Source organism: Vicia villosa, unplaced genomic scaffold, assembly GCF_029867415.1.
Source record: "Vicia villosa cultivar HV-30 ecotype Madison, WI unplaced genomic scaffold, Vvil1.0 ctg.001623F_1_1, whole genome shotgun sequence".
NCBI classification, from domain to species: domain Eukaryota; kingdom Viridiplantae; phylum Streptophyta; class Magnoliopsida; order Fabales; family Fabaceae; genus Vicia; species Vicia villosa.
Genome location: NW_026705676.1, coordinates 472,576 through 495,271, shown reverse-complemented (window position 1 = coordinate 495,271; position 22,696 = coordinate 472,576). Strand labels below are relative to the sequence as shown.

The window sequence follows — 22,696 nt, the reverse complement described above, 5'->3', positions numbered from 1 at the left end:
AGGGGTCGCGGCGCGAACTGAGCAGATCCAGCCTTTCCCAAGTTTCTGCCAAGAGGTTCGCGGCGCCAACAGTGGTTCGCGGCGCGAACTGGCGATTTTCAGAAAACCCCAAAACCCAAAAACAGCATACGAATCTCATTCAAAAACCTCTAAACTCAACCCAAATCAAATTGGAAAACATCACACATTACAAACAACTACAGAATACATGGTATAAACACAAATACAACACATTTTATGGGTCTTATAACATCATACCATCATCAAACATTCAACTAAGCACATTTCAAATCATCAATTCATGTATTTGTTCATAAAACCTAACTTTTCTATGTTTCCATGAGATTGCAAAGATGAAGAGAAAATCATAATCAAACACATTACCCAATCATATAGTCTATAAGAACTTGTATTCAAACCCTTATCTCTTGAATTTCTCCTTCTAACTTCAAGAATCTACAATCCTCTTCTCTTCTCTTTTCTACTCTTTTGCCTCTTTTCTCTTCTCTACTTTTCTTTCTATCTTTCTATCTAATTTAGGTTAACTCATAAAATTATCCTCTAACTCTCATTTCTCATTGGGCTTAACCCACCTAATACTCTTTCTCACTCAACTAGGCCCATTTAGCTACTTCCAAATAAAATTCTACCATTTATTAATTAAGTAAATAACATATTACCACAAAATCAAATAATTATTATTCAAACAATAATTAAATAAACACACAAACAATACCAATTATCAAATAATCCCTATTATTTAAAATATAATAAAAATAGGATGTTACAATGACCTTTTAAGTGGATTGTGTGGGCTATACGCCAATAGAATATGACGACTCCGAGGCACTGGGAGATGACGCCGTCGAAGACGACGGAATTCAGCTTTCCTGATTCATGCACAGACGTGTCTTGGGAGTTTAACCTGGCCCTGGGACAACTGTCATACACCGGGAGCGTCATGGAGACCACGACTATTGTGGGACAGGATCCGGAGACTACTTATTCTCCCTCAACTCTGACCTTTCCGATCCCACCCTCGTTGATCATCTCCAACTTTCTCTCAGGGGAGATTGATCGTTATGGGATATCGACCTACCCCTCAGCCCCGCTCGGACCCTCACACGCCCCAATTGGGGAAGGGTGGCCATCTTTTCGTGAGATACCTATGCGTTCCCCAAACCTAGATATGTCACTAGGACCATCATCGACTTTCACTCGTGATATTTTCCCTGTAGGCGAGCTTCCCCAGATTGATCCAGTGCAAGTGCCGTCACTTGAGCCAGTCCTTGGCGAGGCAGAGGATTACGACAGTGAGGAAGACCCGTCAGAGCATGATTATGAGGATGGATCCGATCACACTCTATCGAGCGCTTGTGGTGGGATATGTGGAGTTGGGGCAAGGGAGTACTGTGGATGTCGATAGATTGAGATCAGCCTAGGTAGGGTGTAGCTTTTGTGGGTGGTAGGATTACGTTAGTTTCTGATAGCAGGTTTCTAGTACTTACGCATGGTTCAAATTTTCTCCCTGGGGCAGTTCTCCTGCGTGAGTGTCTGGAGGGGACTTTTATTCTATCACTTTATGGGTTGCATTTCCTAAACACTATTCGTACTTATATCTTGTGACGCTATGTCAAGTTTATGCTTAGTATGGTTATTAAGTTTTAATCTAGTTTGAATTATTAAAACCAATCTAAATATAAAATCCACTATAATGCTTATAAAAAAAAAAGGACACTATTTCTCACAAGGAAAACCATTAATTGATTTAAATGTGAAAATAATCCATTTTTTTAATTCACTCTTGTTGGTAAAAATCGGGGTGTTACAAACCACATGTTGTTTCTTGGAGCCCCAAGAAATAGTACTTCCCAGATACTTAAAGAAATATCCAGAAATACTTCTTCTGTCAACTATCTCTCCAAACCAATCAGAGTTTGAATAACATATCTGCTCTGAATTCGATTTAGCACTAGAAGAGAATAAAACTCAATACCTCAGAGTTCCCTTAATATACCTTATTATCCCGACAGCAACTTGGTAATGTGACCACTTTGGTTTGTTCATAAACCTAATCACTATTCCAACTGCATAGAAAATGTCAGGTCTGGTGTTATAGAGATATCTCAATGAGCCAACCAACTCTTTAAAAGTTGTAGCATCTACATCATCACCTTCAACATTATAATCCAGCTTATGATTTCTTTCAGCAAGTGTGATTGCAAACTTGAAATCTCTTAACTCAAATCTCTTAAGAAGCTCAAGTTCCTATACTTCAGCTGATGCAAAATTGTACCTTTCTCAGAATACAAAATATTCATCCTTAAAAAATATACCATGTTTCCTATATCAGTCATCTCAAATTGATTCATCAACACCTTCTTAAACTTGACTATTTCATTTGAATAACTCCCTGCTAGCAAACTATCATCAACATAGAGACACGCCAGAATCATATTGCTTTCAGAGGTATGTTCAACATAAACCCAATATTCCATCTCATATATTTTGTATCCTTGAAGCTTGAAAAATGTATCAATTTTTCAGATTCCAAATTCTAGGAGCTTGTTTCAGTCCATAAAAGGCTTTATACAACTTATACACCATCCATTCATGATTCTTTTTCACAAATCCAATAGATTATGAAACATAAAATTCCTCTTGTAAAGGACCATTCAAAAAAGCTGGTTTCACATCTAAATGAATCATAAGTCAATTCCTATTTGCAACTATAGAAATCACCAATTTTATTATTTCATGTCTAGCTACAGGCGCAAACACTTCAAAGTAGTCTAAACAAGATTTCTATAGAAATCATCTAGCTACAAACCTTGCTTTGTATTTTCCAATTGATCTATATAGATTTTGCTTAATCTTGAAAACCCATCTGACACTAATGGCTTTCTCGTTCTTTGGAAGCTCAGTCAACTCCCAAGTCTTGTTTCTTTCTATAGCCTCAAGTTCTTCTTCCATGGCCTTCAGCCACATTTTCTTCTTTAGAGCTTTTTCAGTACCTGGTTCAGAGTCTACTAACATCGTACACTGAATGACTTCTCCTTGAGAGTCTATTTTATTATCTTGCAACATGTCAAACTCTTCAAATTTTCTTCGTATTTGTCATATTCTTTGTGCCCTCTAAACTTGTTCATAATGTACTTCAGAAGCTGGAGCACTATCAGATGGTGGACTACCTTTAGAAGTTCTAACTTCAGAGGTATGACCACCATTAGAGGTTATATTACCACCAGAGTTTAGATCATTATCATAATTTGTATCAGAATTAGATTCACCTTCAGAGTCATACTCGCCTTCAGAATCTCCTTCAGTTTTAGAATTACCTTTAGACTCTAAGTCATTTTTAGAGGAAGAATCCCCTCCAGAGACAGGTTCTCCTTCAGAAGTTATCCCAGGTGTCAACACTGCACCAGAGTTGGATTAAGACTTGCTCTAACCCCACACGTCTTCTTCCTTCATAATGACATCTCAGCTGACTTCAAATTTGTTAGTGATTGGACAATAAAACTTATAAGCACCTATACTGTGGCACCCAATCAGCAACATTACTTTGTTTCTATCATCTAGTGTCATTCTAGTTGCACCTGGAATATGTTTGTTAAAAACAAATCCAAATACTATGAAATGACTCACACTTTTCTTATCTCTAGTCCATTTCTCAAAAGGAATAGTTTCCTTCAACTTCTTGGTTTAACACTTATTAAGCACATATGGTATAGTGGCAACATCTTCACCCACAAGTCGTGAGGGAGCTTCATTTCTTTCAGCACGTACACTCCTTATCATATGAAGTAAAGTTCTATTTCTTCTTTCAATAAGACCATTATGACAAAGAGTGTATGGAGAAGTAACCTCATGCTCAATTCCATTCTCCTTGCAATACTTCTTGAACTCTATAGAATTTTACTCACCTCCATCTTTAGTTCTGATCACTTTCAACTTCTGACCACTCTGCTTTTTAGCCTTCACTTTGTACTTTTGAAACTCACCAAACACCTCATGCTTAAACTTGATGAGTGCTACCCATGTCATCCTTATGAAGTCATTCATAAAAGAGAAAAAGTACTTGTTTCCTCCAAGTGAAGGTACTTCAAATGGCCCACATACATCGAAATTTACTACTCCCAAAGCATGATTTGCTCTTGGAGCCACTTCAGATGCAATTGAAATTTTAGGTTGCTTTCCTTTTATGCATATCTCACATGACTTCTCAGGATTCACAATCATAGGAATGCCATGTACCAATTGCTTAGAACCTATATTCAATAAGCTTATGAAGTTCAGATGCCCCAATCTCTTGTGCCACAACTCACTATCACATTCAGTGCCTTCTGCACTAAGGCATTTAGTTTCAGGTGTCTCCACATTCACCTTGAATATTCTATTGCTTCCCGACTCATATTTCATAATCAACTTCTGATCAAAACCATAGAAATTCAAGAGATTGTTCTTAATAGTTATTGAGAAACCTTTCTCAATTAGTTTATATACACTCATTATATTACTCTTCATATAAGGAACATATCAAAACATCGTTGATCAAAACAGTTTTTCCATTCTTCACTCGGACTTTGACATTTCCCATTCCTTCAAAACTAAGGTACTTATCATTAGCACATATGATCTTTGTTCTTTTTCTAAAGTCAAAATCAATCATCTATTGTTTGTTTCCAGTTAGGTAAATTGAGAAGGCCATTTCCATATACCATAATTATACCAAATATCCACCATCAAATTCATAAGCCATCAATAGCAGAGGTTCATCATCAAAATCTCTTCTGGCTATGTTTGATTCTTTTGACTTCCTTTCCTTGTTTGACTATGAGTCTTTAGCAAAATGACCAAACCTATTACAATTGTAACACCGACCTTTCTCTTTCCGCACTTGTCCTTTCCCTTTTAATGTTTCTTCTCATCAGAGTTGGAGGCTTATGAATTTAGAGAACCATCATGTCTCTTCTTGGCCTCTGACCAAGGCTTCTTCTGATTCTTTGTACTAGTAGACACTTTCAGAGCCTACTTTAATTCTCTTTCAGAGTTTCTTTCTATCGGACGCACTTCTTGTGCCTCTAGACTACTCTATAACTCTTCAATTATCATGGTGCTCAAGTTCTTAGAATTTTCAATGCTACAATAATTTAATCAAATTGAGGTGTAAGGGATCTGAGTACCTTTTAAACAATAACTTGTTCAGAGAGCGTTTCTCCATAAGCCTTTATGTCACTGGTGACCACAATCACTCTAGAGTGTAATCGGGTACTTTCTCATTTTTATTCATGTTGAAATTCTCATACTGTTTACGCAAACTTTGAAGCTTTACCTTCTTCACTGATGAGTCACCTCCGTAGAACCGTACCAGTGTGTCCCACATAGCCTTCCCCGTCGTTGAATCACCGATCTTCTCAAACACATTCGTATTTATACACTGATGAATATTGAACAACGCCTTCTGATCCCTTTTCCTCATTTCTGTTTGCGCGTTTCTATGTGCTTCAATTGCATCTGCTACAACCTTCCTATAACCATCATATGAGATCAAGAACGTCTTGAGCGCTAAACAACACATGCATATGAATCATTCATCGATTTCATTAATTTCCACCAAATACTGGAAGCTTTATGTTCAAGATACCATTTCCTTCATTCATCTTCGTTCATGTGTAAATTCACTTAGATATCACCAACACTCGTGTTTCTCTATCCTGCAGAAACAAGTAATGTGATTCTGTTCCAATTTCGATCGTAAATTCAACACGAATATAAGAAACCAATTCAATCGCACACGCCTCACTTACACTCATGTTTCGCTGTGAATCTAACCCGAGCTCTAGATACCAATTGTTCACTACGCCAAAATTGATATTTTTTATCACTTAATTTAAATGAACTTTTAACGAAAGTGCTATTAAAAAGGAGACAAACAGATTTATAATAGCACTTTATGATCGGGCGCTATTATAGAATGCTGACAATATATTTTTGATAGCACTTTGTGGAAAAATTCTATTATTAAACTTAATTAAGATAGCGCTTTCTTTAAAACGCTATTACTAAACTTTATTAAGATAGCGCTTTCTTTAAAGCGCTTTTAATATTCTTCACTAAAATAGCGCCCTTTGTAAAACGCTACTAGGGTTCAATCCAAAGGAGTTACCTAGCCTGACATCTATTAAGGAGCTTAGGATTTCTAGCAGTGGATTAAAAGTCAAATACCATAGGAATGGGACCATAAGTCAAAACAGTATAGATATTGTAACTCATAAGCCATTGTCTGAGGTTGAGAATAATGGAGAGGAGAATTCGAAGAGTCAAGAGAAAGCGTCGGAGTTACTGTTATTTTCGTCGATTGAACTGAACCTTTTGAAATAGGAGAGTTCTAAATCAGACGCGGGTTCTAGCTATGAGCAGAGAACATCATCTTCAATTTCACCGAAAGATTACGCACTAGAAATGGAAGGCTCCTGCAACAAAGAGTTCTTAATTGACAGGTTCATGAGTTCGAACACTCAGAATTTGGATTTGATGTGGAATTATCCGATTCAAACGAGTTACGCGATAATTCTCTCAATATTCCTCTGTGATAGCAATACTATGTTTCTTCCTAATTCCTATTGGTGCAACAATTCTATATCGAAGATGAAAAGTGATAGCAATACATTAAACTTGCAAAACAAAAATTTTTCTTGGGGAGGATTGATGGAAAATCATCATCATTATATAGTAGAAGCTAAGTGGGATAATAATAATACTAATAATCATCATACAACACACAACTTTGAAAACACAAGTCGTTAGACAAATCCAGAAGAAATCGCACAAGAATAAAACCGTCCTTTCGCACAAATCAAAGAAATCACACCAATAAAACATCCCTATGTTTCTAAATTTCCGATTCAAACAGAACCAAACATGATTGAAAGTGAAAAAAGCTCAAAATAAAGAAGAATTCATAACCTACCTTCGAAGATACAGACGAAGACTTCAACTCCGGTACGGTCTCTGATAACTTGATCCTCCTTCTGGTGGTGTGTGCGACTGGGTTTGACGATTGGAAAGAGTGTTTGACAGCGTGAATAGGGTTTGACGATTGGAAAGAGTCTTTGACGGCGTGAATAGGGTTCGATGGCTCGGCAGAAAATTGAAATCGACGTGAAAGAAGAGTTTGAAGATATGGTTTTTGGAGCAATAGGAAAAGTTTGGAGATAAGGTTTTTGGAGGCAACATGAAAATTTCCCCCAATGTTATGCGCCAAAACGAAAAAAAGTGCCCTTTTTAATTTATTTTATTTTATTAGTAGCGTTGCATAGAAAAGTGCTATTTAAATAAAACTATTTTTTTTACAAAAATAAAGTTGAAATATTAGTAGCGTTTCATAGAAAAGCGCTATTTATTGAAAACTTTTTAAAAAAAAAAGGTTGAAGAACTTTAGTAGCGTTTTACAAAGGGCGCTATTTTAGTGAAGAATATTAAAAGCGCTTTAAAGAAAGCGCTATCTTAATAAAGTTTAGTAATAGCGTTTTAAAGAAAGCGCTATCTTAATTAAGTTTAATAATAGCATTTCTCTACAAAGTGCTATCAACAATATATTGTCAGCATTCTATAATAGCGCCCGATCATAAAGTGCTATTATAAATCTGTTTGTCTCCTTTTTAATAGCACTTTCGTTAAAAATGCTATTAAATTAAGCAATACAAAATATCAATTTTGGCGTAGTAAACAATATCAAGAAAATAAATAGTCAATCCTTATAGAAAAAAATTAAAATTTTGAATTAATATGTTTCAACAATGTGTTACTTATGTAATATGTTTGACATTTGTACATGTCAGACGCCGACACGACGCCGACACACATAATTATGTTAAATTTAAATCATTCTCTCAATAGTATCGACGTGCTAGTGTCTTGTATTTTTCATATGCATTTGTGCTTCATAGATCATAGCGTATATACCAATGAAATTTAATATAGGAAGCAAGATATTAACGGATATTAACAAGACCATTCCACAAATAATGAACCTATCATTTTTTAAAACAAGTAAAAACACATAGGAATCATACATATAAACAACTTTCTATAAAATCAATAAAAATTACCAATAGTCAACTAAATCAAGTAAAGAAACGCTGCTATAACAAATCCTATCACAAAGTTGATGTCAAACATGATTAGAAACAACATTATCAAACAAATGCTAACTTGAAAGAAAATAAAAAAGAAACACATAGGAGCAAAATTAAAACTAAATGTAGAATGCAAATTTTACCTCTTAAATGTAATTAATGAAGGAGAGTTTTGAAGCAAGAAGTCAAATATTCCATCAGGTATGGATGAAGATGTTGCTTTAAATATTTCTTGTTTCTTTTCTAATTTTAGTAGCTTCAAGTTACATAAGGAAGGGAATTAAGTCTATTATAAATCTGAAACTAAGGGCAAAGTTTGGCCAATGAATCATGATTAGCATTATCAAAGCATATGTTCTTTTAAAAATTTTAGAAATAAATTGATATATTCATAAACTAGCTAACTAAAACTTTTTCCTTTTATTTTCATTCTTTTTCTTTTCGATTTGTCAAATTACAAATCTATTTTTTTTTTATCATGATCACCATTTCCTACTTGCTTTTCTTCTTTTTCAAAACATTTCATTCTCCCCAGTTTTATCATTTTTGTAAACCCTTGAAAATTTAATTCTCTTCTATGCTTAAGTTATGGTATGAATGTTGTTCTTCTTTTAAAGTTGGCTAAGGATTGTAACTTCCGAAAAACAAAAAAAAGTCAAAGTTTAGGTCCAAATGAGTTATCAACCATTAACACCTCAGAAGTTAAGCATTTTAGTCTAGTAGTTTTTTCCTAAATAAGAAAATAATACATTGTTCATATCCACGACATCATTATACATTAACTAATAGTAAGAATTATGAAAAATTATGATGGTTAGAATGCATGTCTACTCTCATTTATATATGTAAAATGTGAGCTATGCATTCATTTCACTTGGTTTAGGCTTACGATTTTCACAAAAAAAGTAATAAAATCAAACTTTAAACAAGAAACTAATTTATGATCATTCTATTAATATAAAGATAATAACAATATTAATCATGAATAAAAGATTTAAAAGATTTAATTTTTTATCATTCCATCATTCTTGATTGTCAATAACCTAATCTTGTGATTCATGTGGATTTGATTTTTCAATCATTTGAACCATTCGTCGACAAACAAACTGAACAAACATACACAAAACATTTAAATTTTGTAAACAAGTATGCATGCAAATTATTGAAAACTTTTAAAATATCATAGGTGTTTTGAAGTGTAGGCTCAATTTCAATCTCCTTTGTATTCTACCCCTGTAGAGAATCATAACATGTCCTAAACTCATAAAAAATAAGGCTGGTTTTGCAGAGATCCTTGCTAAGCTAAGAAATTCTCATTATGCGAGTTTGTAGCATAAAATTCGCTTAGCGCATAACATAGCTAGCCTTGCAAGTTTCTCGCAACTTTTATCTTTACCTGCTATACTTGTTCATATTCAATACACATTCATAGAAATCATACATACATTCAACAATATTTACGTTACAACAGATAGTTAGATGTTTGGAAACTTGGACATGCTCAAGTACTAAATATAAAATGATCAACATCTCCAAATTCCTCCTGTCGATGCCATTATTAGTAAAATAAATAAAACACACATAAATTGATGAAAAACTGATAATATTAAAAAACAAAACAATAAAACAAAGTAAATAAAGATTCACATTGATGATGGTCAAGTTATGGCAGCAGTCTAGTCATCATCGTCTTCTTCACCATTTTCTCGCAATCTTCCTTCTATTCATCTCCACTTTCTTCCTATTTTTCTTTAGCCTCGGCATTACCTCCACCCTCCTCATGCCCAAATTTTTAGATGAAATGGTATGTTCTTATGCTACATTTGGAAATAGCAAGGCCATGGATACAACCCATACTCAAACTTTTAGAAATAAAACTAGATGGAATTCAACATAGAAATTAAACAAATAAGGAGAGAAAGATTTCCATGTATAATACCAAAACCAATGGTTGAGTACATAATGGAAATAATAATAGATAAAGTTGAGAACCACCGTAGCTTATCAATTTCATGAATATGTGAGAGAAATATTTCAAGCATTCCAAATTTAGCCATGTGAAGTATTTCACCGATATGACATGGTTTATTAACACTCTCGAAATTTCAATCTAAATAATTGCATGTCTTAATTGTCTAAATAAATTAAACATAAAACATCAATTACATAAAATACATATTAACAAGTTATTGATTTGTTAATATGAATTATATGTTAATTGATGTTTTGAGGTGTAATTTAATTAGAAAGGCAATTAAGAGGTATATTTGTTTAATTAGTAGTGGAGAAGTTGTAAATGATCAATGTCATACAAGTGAAATATTTTACACGATATCATTTGGTGTGGTGGGAATATTTCTCTACCAAATTCCTGAAGTTGATAAATTATGGTAGTTCTCAACATTAACGGCTACTATGTCCTTCACATATTCAACAATTGATATTGATCTAAGATAGATAGGGTGCAGTTACCGTGCATAGATAAAAATCTATGCACCGTGCATAGATTATTATGGACCATTGGATCATTAGATCAAATTCTAAACATCAATTGTTATTACTCAATACTCAATACTCATCACTCAAAACTCAATACTCACCACTCAATACTCAATACTCAATACTCAATACTGGATTAAGAACATGATCCAATGGCTTAGATTGACTTATGCATGGTGCATAAGGAAAATCCTTATGCATATTAGCCAATGCCAGATAGAGAGAGTCTCTATCTTATGATTATAGTTTACCGTAACTTTATTTTCACAATAAAATTCTATAACAAGTGCTCATGATAGTAAAACACCGGCAGCAAATGGATTTTCATTAATTTAGTCAATTCATTCTTTTTGTCTAATTGTTAATCTCTCGTATCCAATTGTTATCCTATGTTGAGTTGAGATAATCTAAAATGGTATAAGGACTTATATTATTGTTTGAGAAATGTCGAGAAAAATAATATTAAATTGTGATTGATTAATAAAGTAAGAAATTTATATACTCTCAATTAAATCTAAAGAATATATCCCATATAGTGTCATTGTTTACTTGATTAAAATGTAGAACACAAGAAATACAGTTAAAGGAGAAAATCTAAAGAGAGAGGCGACATACTTTTTGATCACTTTAATGTCTTTGGCAACATATTCCGAAGGATTGACATGTCTCGTAATCTTTAAATCTCTAGTTGACGCTTGTTTCTTCAACATATTTTTATAGTCTCCTCCACTCTCTTTTTCAACTCTTTCAATGGTCCTAAAATTTTTCCATAGCAGAACCATGCCAAAGTCTCCATCAAAATATAGTAAACCACAAATTGTCATTTTTGGAGTCTTTTTTTTAGATAGGAATAAAATCATAATTTACCCACTAGCCACCAATAATAAACACAACAATAAGTTGTCCACAGAACCTTAAATATCTCAAATTCAACTAATTCACGGAAGAAATCAAAATTTTAAATTCAAATTCAATTCAAAATTCAACTAATTTATTTTAATCTAATTAACTATAAACACAATGTGAGTATTATAATATTCAAAATAGTAATTCTTATTCATCCCTTTCATATAATTTAATTAACAAAAATGAATCTAGAAGGAGAATGTCATTACAAAAGCTTATTTTGTTTTTTCAAACATGTTTTAATGAAAAAATAATGAAACCATGTTAATAAACAAGAACTCAATTCATATGTCAAGCAAAACCAAAATCAACGTACCCAAATGGCCAAAACAAGTTCATTAAATCGGGAATGATATGAGCATTTTTAAAATAGTTTTAGAATAGTAACATAAACATTCAAAGATATAAACATATTATATATAACATCAAAGGAGATAACAAGGTTGAAAATATACCATTGAATTGATAACAAGGTTATTTTCACATCTATAATCACATCCAGCGATTCAAGCTTCTGCAAATGTATTATGTACAAGTTATAAATTATAATCTTTGGAATCCAATTACATCATCATTCAATAGAAGCCTCTGCAACCGATTGAATCATCATTATACGTGAATAAAAAGTGAATGTTAGAGATTAGATTGAATATCCAAGTGTGCAATCGATGTATTTTGGAATTCAAGCTTTCAATGTTCTTATAGTGATGGTCCTAATGAACGAATTAAGTAATTAACTTTGGTTGGGAGAGAAGCTCGGGTTTCTTGTGGGCGAGAGCGAGTTGGACAACATATTCTCGTGGAACGAGTTTCAAGGAGTGTAGGAATAACAATTAATATTAATATTTAATAATAATAATAATTTACTATAAAAAAATTAATTTTAATTCATGTCTCTCATTGAATGACAGTATAAAAATACTTTACACTGTCAGTGCATTTTCTTTTTTTCTTTTTTTAAAGAGTAAATAAGTTTATATAAATAAGAAAAAAGTTATTTTATTTAGTAAAATTGTATTTTGTTTTCTTGAATAAATTTTTGTTTTTTGTTTTTGTTTTAATCAAGAGATATGATTATAAACAAAGTTCTCAAAACAAGATTACAACTAAGCGGACAAAGCCGCGGGCGGAAAATTGCCCACCAATTGAAACTTAACTTAAGTAAAACAACGGGTTTTTGTCAAACTCGTAAAAGTTACAATTGACGTGAGAAATATTCCCAATAAACGACCATCTCCAAATCAAGGCTTTCACCCCCAAACCACATCCCGGGAATTCCACACAAAATTCTTGAAAATAATGTCATTCCTAAACAACACAAAATTCTTGAAAATAAAAGTATGAAGAATTTTTCGATATGGTGGAAGGATATTCTAGCCCTTGACAGTGCTGTTCCGGAGAATTTGTTCGCGCAAAATTGTAAAATTATCTTGGGAAATGGCTTTGAGACGTCGTTTTGGAATGCGTGGTGGACGAACGAAGGAATTCTAAAAAGTCCGTTTCCATCTCTGTTTTCTTGTTCTTTATTACAGGTTGTTTCAGTCGCAGCAATGGGAGGGTGGACGAGTAATGGCTGGAAATGGTCTGACTTTGGAATCCCGCAGAGTGTTATAGAGGAGAGGCGTCTGCAGATCCCGTTATCAAACATGACAAGCTTGCTGAACAACTATAGTCCGAAGGATGAAGCCACTGGCCTTCGTGTTTCAGCTGCTCAGCTTTCGGATCCTCTCTGTTTCGTCACCGGCAGTATCACGTCTGAGCTTGGGACAGCCGCTGCTGACTCGACAGACGCTGCTGACTCCGTCTCTTGGATGCTGGAAAGCACTGGTACGTACTCGGTAGCTAGCTGTTATCGCTTGTTAAGTACTAAATACATTCCTATGGGTCCTGTGGATAAATATGAAAAAGCTACTAAGCTTATATGGAAGATGCAAGTCCCTATGAAGGTTAAGGCTTTTGTTTGGAGGAGTTTTTTTAATAGGCTTCCCACCCGAGTGGCGCTTCAGATCCGTGGTTTTAATTCTTCGACCTGCTGCTGTTTTTGTGGTGAATGTGATGAATCAATCGAGCATCTTTTTTTGGACTGTGTCGTAGCTTCTTTGGTGTGGAAGGATATGGCGGATTGGATCGGATGGAAGGTGGACAAGTGTTCTAGCATTAAGGAAAGCTTCATGAGATGGCATGGGTATTCCAAATTCAAAAGAGTGAGGAAAAGAAAAGAAGGGGTTTTGTGGATGGCCACTTGTTGGAATATCTGGATGGTTAGGAACGGCATCGTGTTCAGAAACGATAAGTGGAACGTCGACGATATAGTTTGGAACGCTAAGATTACGGCATGGAAATGGTTGGCCATAGGAAAAATTAGCCTTCCCAAATGTGACTTTTATAATTTTAGCAAAGATCCTTTGCTTTTCTTTTCATAAGTTGTAATTGGAGGTTAATTTCTTCTCGGGGCGTTTCGTTTGTCGCCCCTTTTGCTTTTTTGTAAGTTCGGTTGAGAACTTGGGTTCTCCTTCATTAATGAATTGCTTGCTTACAAAAAAAAAACAAACTCCAAAGGATTGACAACAACACACACCCCGCCTTCCCTCTTTTCACTTTCTTGCCACTACAATACACATGCCATTTCCAAAAACTCTCCTTTAAATCATCCGCTCTATAATTCGACAATTCTATCCACCTAGCAATTTGCATTCAAACCTCATCCGACATCTGACATAATGGGATTAAAAAATATTAACATCTTTATTTTTTATATAAAATAAGTCAAAGTAAAAAAAATTAAAATTATAAATTAATAACTCTATTATGACTAATATAAGGAGTTTTCTATATTAAATTCCTAAAACCAAAAAAGAAAAATAGTGGTGCTTGTGTGGGGGGTGTGCCACCTGAACTTGAAATCAGGCTTGAAGGTCGCGAGAGAGCATAGCGTACCGCCATAATAGAATTAACAAAAAAAAATAATTACTTTAAATATCTTGTTGAATACCTTTTTTTTACAAAGTGTAAATTAAGTTTACTACTTTAAATATCTTGTTGAATATCTTTTTCACACCTCTGAAGCAACTTATAAACGTAGAGGAATAGAATTTTTTAGCATTCTGTCAACAATATAATTCATTCGTCTTCATCAGAAGTGTCTTCTAAAATATCGATGGAAAAATATCCTAAAGCATCTTCTCACTCTTCTTGAAACAATATAAATGAAGACAGGTTAAATTGTTTACCAATTTGTATTCTTCTTCACATACTCTCATTTTTTAATGCCAAAGAAGCCATTCATACTTGCATTCTTTCCACACTATGAAGAAATCTCTAGAAGCCTCTTCCAACTCTTTCATCAAGCTCTTCACACTTGACGCGATGCCTCAGCCTCACCACACGCTCTTAATCTTCACTCTCCCATTTCCATGAAGTGTCGTCTATTTGAAAGGATTTTAAATTATGTTGTTGCGCACAATGTTCAACAAATAGAAATCCATGTCCAGTGTAATTATTCAAGTCTTTCCATCTTGCTTTTTATCACGCCACACCTTTCAAGAATTTCTAAAAATATTATTTCCCAATCCTATGTGTTTTCAAGCATTAAGCAGTTTGCATCTAAGGTATGTCACTTTTTTAGGCAGAGCAGATCCTTTTTCAGCATTTCCAAAGTTGATTACTTTGGAGATTTCTCATTTTAGAATTCAGGGTGAACAAAATATTTGCATATCAAGTAGCACCCATCTCAACTTAACAATACAATCATATTCTTACCAGGGCAATATCAAACTATCTACTCCAAATCTTTGTACTTCTTTTGCCAATTCTGAGAACCTACATAAAATTTAAACCTGATGTTAATATATTTTTTCACTAATTTATGATTGATCTCACCGGATCAGGAGGATCGTCAGGGTCTGCAAAATGTTGGATTCATGTGAACTGAGGGGCGTGTATCTACAATGTACTTTGATGTCAAAGTGGAAAGAGAGAGCAATTAGAGTGCAAGTACAAGGTAAGATTGAGAATGAATGAAGTTACCAGACCCTCTAGTGAAAGAGGGTGTTTATAATACCCTCCAGTGCTAGGCCAATATCTCTATCTTGGACTAGATGCCCGGGCCCAAAATGGAGACTGCCACAATCATACGTGTGTACTGGAGACCAGCACCAGATATCCATTATGGGTCAATCACTCCGAATTTTAAGGGGAGACGCGGTCTTTTAAGGATGGTGGGAATTTCGCTTTATTCGGAGGGTTGTAAGTGAATGAATCCTACGAGGAGGAGGGTCCTCAGACTGAAGGGGTAGGCAGAGATGCTCGCAGGGAGCGCCTGGTTAACTATATGCCTATAGTTCCGCTTGGTCTGTAGCCCTACTCGAGGAGCTCGTGGACTTGTCAGGTTGAACAAAGAGTGGTGCGTGCCCGGTGTATGGACAAGTTGACGCCACTGATGATGACGAACTAGATTGGGCATTTCCCTTGAAATAGGCTGAAGTTGGGCCTCTTGCTGTGTCTAGGTGTTGCACCCCAAAATTTGCCCTCTTTTATGTGCTATAAGTTATGGATGGCGTTTATTTCGCCATTCGAAAATCGAAGAAAATAATTAAAGAGTTTCTATTGTTTTGAGATTGTTAAGTCAAGGAGCTTGTGAGGTGAGTTGCAGAAGAAATGAGTCATGGTACAAGGTTATGAGCTTAAGGAGAGCGTTGTGTTCAAGGCATCGTTATAAGTTCAGTTTGTTAATGGTTTGGTTCGGATTAAGGAATTGAGATTGAATTAAAGTCACAATGATTTGAAGATGAGTTTGATTTGATGGTCTAATTGATCCTATTATTCAAATCTCGTTCAAGATATTTTGTTCATCAAGAACTTAATTCAAGCTAAAATACTTGGTGCGAGAAATGAGGTTGTGGATTGTTTTTTATCAAGGGATTATCATTTCGTTCAATTGTTCGTTGATTGCAATACAAGGTGAATTGTTTCGAAAATTGAATTTAGGTTCATTGGAGAATTAAAACAGGAATACAAAATCATTCAAGACTTTTCACCGATTTCATTCGTCAAGTCAAGGTCACCATGATTCAAAGTCATAAGGCATGTTCTAAATAGACTTTGTTCATCACAATATCATTATAAATATCATTCACATTCATCCAAATATCCATTAAATTCAAGGAAAATACATACAATTCATTACAAAAATTGAGTTACAAAAGATATGCCATTAGTGATCCTAAAATCCATTTTTCCTATGCTAATCTTCAATTTCGTCTACCTTCAAATTTGCTCCATGGGCAAGAATGCCATGACGTGTCTTAAGCAGTGTTTACGCAACACTTTGTGAACCGGCAGCCACCAAAACCAAGCGCCCTGCACAACCGAAAGCACCGTCAAAACCGGTTCAGAATATTTTCTAACGGAATGACACCAGAACAAAAGAACAGTTCAGAAAAGAGAGATTTCATAAGAGAAGACAAATCAGTACCAAACCTATAACAAACTTCTAACCGAGAAACGTTTCTCCAAAACCGTTCTTCAGCTTCTTTGATCTGAGTTCTCCATACTTCAATTCACGATAACAGAATGTAACAAAAACTGGAAGCTCTCTTGAATCTCTCTCTCGATTCTCCCTCCATCAATATCATCTTCAACCTTTCCCCAATCTTCACTCTCTCCATTCACCTTGAACAACAGAAAATCTCCAGAAAATCTTGATCGCATCTTCAATCTTCAAGAATCTCACTCTGAACCTCTCCAATTCAATCACCAGAAAAATGTGATAGAAAAAGATCAGAGAGAATCGATAACAGAGAAAAAAAAGAGATAACCGAAACTGAAACGTAACAAACCTTCAGCCGCTCTGGAATCCTCTTTCAATCTTCCTCGCCCTCCATCATCTTCATCATCATCACCATAACCGTTTCTTGACAATTTGCCATTTCGCTTCGATCTGCAAATCACATCGAGAACAACGTTCATCATCTTAAAACGGCAACCACAACAGTAACAGTTCAAACGCAAAAAAGGAGAAGACGAATGATAACTTACAATCTTCATCATCTTCGTAAAACCTTTCGTAACATATAATCATCTTCTTCGCTACACAGCACGCAACGCTCCTTCATCTGCAAATGACAGTCGGAGATTCGTCGTCGGGGAAGGGTGAAGTCATTATCACCGTCGCCGCTGCAAGTGACCGAGAGATTGAGCGAAGTTTGGGAAGGGTGAGGATGGTGAGGTCGTAGCGATATTCACGGTGGAGCGAGAAAGAGTCTTCACCGGAGATCCATGGAATAGCCGCCGCGGTTTTCTTGTTTGCGAAGAGGAAGAAGAAGTCTGCGTGTGAAAAGAAAAACTCGAATGGTCCCATTTCTAACCCTAATTCCTTTTTTAATTTTAATTTGTTTTTAATCTTCTTGTTAATAAATGCTTAGTGTGATTAAATCTGGATGACAAAAATTGAATGAAATCTGAATGTTGATCCAATCTCCATGGACCTTGGGCCACCGAATTGCTGTCTATACCCCCTGGAAGCCCATATCACCTCTGTTTTTGGTTATTGCTACAAAAAACTGAATAAAAACCTCTGTTGGGCCATCCCCTTGGGCTGCAGCGCCCAATTACTGTCAATATACTCTGTTTTCAGCTTTTCACCCCCTGTGTACATAAGTTTTCTATTTTAGATTAGTTTTTTTTACTAGTTTATTTCCTATCTCTTTTAGTATGATAAATACTTGATATTTTTGTTATATTTTGACATGATAATAGAATATAAAGTCGTTGAGTTTTGTTTTTTTTTGACATAATAAAATGCAATACAAAAACATGTAATATCTTTTGCTTGTTAGACTTTAATTGTTTTCTTACATAGTTAGTTCTAATTTTTAGATAAAAATGTCATAAAAACAAATTAATCTTGTTAGGTTTTGTTTTAGAATTAATCTTGTTAGATGTTGTTTTAGAATTTACTTAGAATTTATTTCTGTGGAGGGTGGGTGCCTCCTTGTTATTACTGATTTGGTTGTTGAGATGTGCGAGGTACTTCAAGAGGGCCTTCGATTGCTTCGTGTTCCACTTTATTTGTGGGACACGAATTCGCTTCCGGTGCGATTGATTTGCATCGTGTTCCACTTTATTTGTGGGACACGGACTTATTACCGATGCGATTCACCTGATCTCTCATTCATTGAGATGTATATTCCTGTATCGTCTGGCTTGTGTTTCTCTTGCAGGTTGCTTGTGTGGTTGTGTTTGATACGCACCACATAGCGGTTGTGATTTATTTTCACACCGCATCGCTTTGACGCTTATGCTGGACTCCTGGCTTTGATGGATGTTAGATTACGTGAAGTTTCTTAGTTCTGCTTGCGTTGCTAGCTCACTGCGGATTTGCTATCCGTTCGGTATTGTCTCCTGGTCCCTTTTACCGCTTTCCGCATCATCCTATAACATGAGAAGTAGGACCTAGACATGCATCTGGCCAAGCCCTCGAAAGAGGCTCTGTTTTTGTTGGTGTGTTTATATTTGTGCTTTGCGGCAGGGAGTCACGGTGTAATAAGTCCTATATGGCACTCCGTTAAGTCCTCATGGAAGGCATGCGGTCAAGGGTTCGTAATCAACCCCCGCCTAGTCTCATCGAGTCTGTTCAGTATGCGCACGCTACGCGTGGCTCGCTTCTGAACCTGCACAAGATCTTGTTATCGAGTATGTCAGGAAAAGGGTTCATGCAGCCGGACCCCCGCCTTTCCTACAGCTCGCGTCGCTCGACGTTGATGCTCGGTGTACGCATGCACCGTTTTCCTTTATGATCCGTGACGGCTTGGTTGCTGAGAGGGGTCCGCCCTCTTGTCTATGGCCCGATCATTTTCGCGAGGTCTAATGCTTGGTTGACTTGGGTTGAGCTGCTCCCCTTGGCTATGGCGGGACCGCTTTTCTACCACTCGGTCAGTACCGTTGGTTTTGTTTGCTTTACGAGCGGATGCTCGTTTGTGTGATATTCTTGTTTGTTTCCCTTTTCCCTCATAGGTTGTTAGTTTGGTTTAGACTTGTACCCTTTGTATGATAACATTAGCTAGCAAGCTTTCCCCCTTTAGCTTAGGTTTTCCTCATGCATTCTTTAAAACACAAACCACACTCTTTGATTTTCTTTTCTTAAGAGCTTGTTATTTCCGCTCCATTCCCAGCATAAGTCTCCAAAGGTCGAGCAGCGGAGTGTGAATGTAACTCGTTCACCTAAAAAACACAAAACAAACAGAAATTAGTTAGCCGAGCTACGGTAGCTCTGATTCTGCAAAACAGATACGTAGGCAGCGGGGTAGGGCCCGTGCGAGCACAATCCTTTCTTTTCCCTACATTCTGCATTCATTTTAGTCCAGATTAGCGTAGATTTGTTACACACCCATAGATTTAGACACATGCGTGGATACCATCGAGTACGATGGGCGTGAGGGGTGCTCATACCTTCCCCTCGCGTAACCGACTCCCTTACCCTTTTTCTCTGGTCGTGAGACCGTTGTTTTGTTTTGTGGTTTGCTGGCATTCCCTTCCTTTTCAGGATAAATATGTTAGTGGCGACTCTGTTAATTTTCGCGGTAGCGACAGCTGGCGACTCTGCTGGGGACGTCTCGACCTGTTGCTGGTCCGGACCTAGCGAGTCGATCCTAGCGCTTGTGTGTTTATCTTTGGGTGTTTTTACTGCTTTGCATATTTACCTGTTTGCATTGCATTCTATGTGCGCTTTTACTTTTCTGCATCATATTCTGGACTGTCTGGATCTCTGTTTGTTGGGTGGGTGTTTCAAGAGGTAAAAGGCCCAATACCCAGGCTATGAGTGATACCATAGGAACTAGGACTAGAGTGGCCGTGACGGACAGAAGGCGTATGCCTGATTGATCTGATCACGTATCCACGGGCAGAGCTTGGTGGAATGAGGCAATATCGTATGATAACGCCTACATTCGATCCTCTGTTGGCTTTTTGACCTACCTTGGCCTAGATTTACCCGTGAGTGGGGCGGGAATCAATCATTGATTAACAGGTACATTGATGGTGACTTTGGTTCTTGTTCGAGGGTTACCGCTGTTCTTGTTCGAGGGTTACTTTGGTTCTCGTTCGAGGGTTACCGTGGTTATTGTTCGAGGGTTACTTTGGTTCTTGTTCGAGTGGTTCTATTTCCGTGACGGTGACTATGGTTCTGATTCTATTGATTATGTCCCGTGATCTACGGGGAGTTCCGAATTGGTGTTGAACCTTTGAACCTGGGCTGTGTAACTTTGAGGTAATCCAGACGTGTCCGGTGGGAGGCATCCAAAGTCCCACCATTTTGCATCATTGCATATTTACTTTCCAAAAAATGATGTACAAAAAATAACTAGCATACATGTTCCTTCCATTTCCAAGGAATTGTATCTTTAAGCCTCATATTGAGCTTTTCCATATCTTGCTTGCTAAAAAATCAAAACACGAGGATTCCTTGGAAATCGAATGAACATGGCATTGCATTTATATCATGCATCTCATACATTTCATGCATAACAGATATTCAGGATTGAGGGTCTCTTATTCAGATTTGGCACTCTCATCAGACTCATAGACTTGACTTGTTCTTATTGTGTGCTGAAAGATCAGTCATGAAACAACTTTGTGGGGTGATCAAGAGGAAAACTCAGTTGAGGTTCTTTTTGAAGACGTGTCTTATGCTCATTTGCTTCCATGCTTGCTTTATTTGCAACTGGTTAAGCTCTGTACTGTGTGGATGTCTATGAATTCTCTGCTTGATGACAATGACACTAGGTGTGAATTCTATCTTGGGGCACCTGGTCGTGATGTTAGTATCTACAAGTCTTTGAAATTGCTTGGGGCTCCCGCACGAGGGATAAGCAAGACATTGTCTATCTTGAGTATTGCACCATTTGCATTGCTCGAATCCCTAAAGCATTACAAATTCTGTGTGACTTCGCCAGAATCTTCTACAAGATAATAATCAAAAGAGTTCTGCAGAGACATCTCCCATTCTCAAGGTTCTGCTTTATATTCTGAGTCACCTCCTCTGGGAGTTTCCTTTTCAGTGGCCTTTGCTTTTCAACAGAGATGTAAAGAATGTAAGAAGCAAGTTGATTTGATCCCAATGCCTGGTGTTCAGTTGCTTCCTCGCTTAATGGAATTTCAGTTGGTTAAGATTCGTCGCTTTGGGTTTCTTACCACAGGTTGCTCTCCTGATTTTGATGACTATACTCGGTGTTTTCCATTCTGGGGCACCTGATCATAATGTCAAACCTTACAAGGTGTTGATGTACAAAGAGTCCAAGACTTGCTCGATGCAGAGATGTTTGAGTTTATTCATAATGGTTTCTACTGGTCAATCCATTTTCATCTGCGGCAAGTAGATTGTTTGTTCTTTCTCGAGGAAGTAACTCATGTGAATCACTTGCAACTTGTACTGCCAGAGGCTTCCTTCCTAACAGCTACTGTGTGTTCCAAGTAATGACTTTGATGACCAACCGGCAGAGGTTATTGTTGTTCGCTGATAGCAACACAAAGTTCCTCCATTCATGATGTTGATTTCTGTTTCAGCAGTTATATTTGGGGCTCCCGACCGAGGGATAAGCAAGACTCCGTGTTCTTGAGTTTGCAACATTGGCAGCTCAAACCCCTAAAGCATTCACAAATTCCCATAGCTGTTATTTGGGGCTCCCGACCGAGGGATAAGCAAGACGCCTTGTATCTTGAGTTTGTGCACCACTTGCACAACTCAAATCCCTAAAGCTGAGCACTTACAACTTCTGTATGACTTTGCCGAAATCTTCTTCCAGGAAGTGATCTAAAGTGTTCTGATGTAGTGCTTGGTGTGCTTTCCACTCTGGGGGTACTTGGTTATCTGGTTGAAGACTCTAAGCCATTCAAAGAAAAGGTTCAAGACTTGATTGACTCAAAGGCTATCACATTCGCACCTGAAGGTCAGAATTGAAGTTTTCCTCTGACTCAGCGGATCTTCTGAAGCAATAAGTCCATACGGAGAGGATCTCCTCAACATTGGCAATTTCTGAATTCATCATGCATGTTCATGTTTAAGCTTTCTTGTTTTGTGCAATACTGTTTGTATGTAAAACTTGTTTGTTGTTGAACTATAATCATAATGCATTTGATATGTTTGTCTTGGAAAA

At 36.5% G+C, this 22,696-nt stretch overlaps 1 protein-coding gene and 2 long non-coding RNA genes across 6 annotated transcripts; 1 reads left to right on the top strand and 2 right to left on the bottom strand.

Annotated features, from left to right (window-relative positions):
- Positions 1 to 9,350: 9,350 nt before the first annotated feature.
- Positions 9,351 to 12,198, bottom strand: LOC131636060 (uncharacterized). Of its 2 annotated transcripts, none has more exons than XR_009293948.1 (3): positions 12,002 to 12,198; positions 11,256 to 11,430; positions 9,351 to 9,958 (listed from the first exon to the last, which is right to left on the bottom strand). It is a non-coding gene; the product is annotated as an uncharacterized LOC131636060 (long non-coding RNA). The 2 variants fall into 2 exon arrangements; XR_009293947.1 differs by having other exon boundaries at positions 11,256 to 11,396.
- Positions 12,199 to 12,886: 688 nt separating this feature from the next.
- LOC131636058 (uncharacterized) lies at positions 12,887 to 13,969 on the top strand. Its single transcript, XM_058906702.1, has one exon. It carries the CDS (start codon positions 12,887 to 12,889, stop codon positions 13,967 to 13,969), a length of 1,083 nt encoding a protein of 360 aa, XP_058762685.1.
- Positions 13,970 to 16,661: 2,692 nt separating this feature from the next.
- On the bottom strand, positions 16,662 to 17,946 carry LOC131636047 (uncharacterized). Of its 3 annotated transcripts, XR_009293943.1 has the most exons (4): positions 17,583 to 17,946; positions 17,384 to 17,484; positions 17,020 to 17,278; positions 16,662 to 16,904 (listed from the first exon to the last, which is right to left on the bottom strand). It is a non-coding gene; the product is annotated as an uncharacterized LOC131636047 (long non-coding RNA). The 3 variants fall into 3 exon arrangements; XR_009293941.1 differs by having other exon boundaries at positions 17,020 to 17,484; XR_009293942.1 differs by having other exon boundaries at positions 17,025 to 17,484.
- Between the last annotated feature and the right edge of the window lie 4,750 nt (positions 17,947 to 22,696).

Bases quoted from the DNA above. Each gene is read 5' to 3' on its own strand.
- LOC131636058 (XM_058906702.1), top strand. From the start codon at position 12,887: ATGAAGAATTTTTCGATATGGTGGAAGGATATTCTAGCCCTTGACAGT.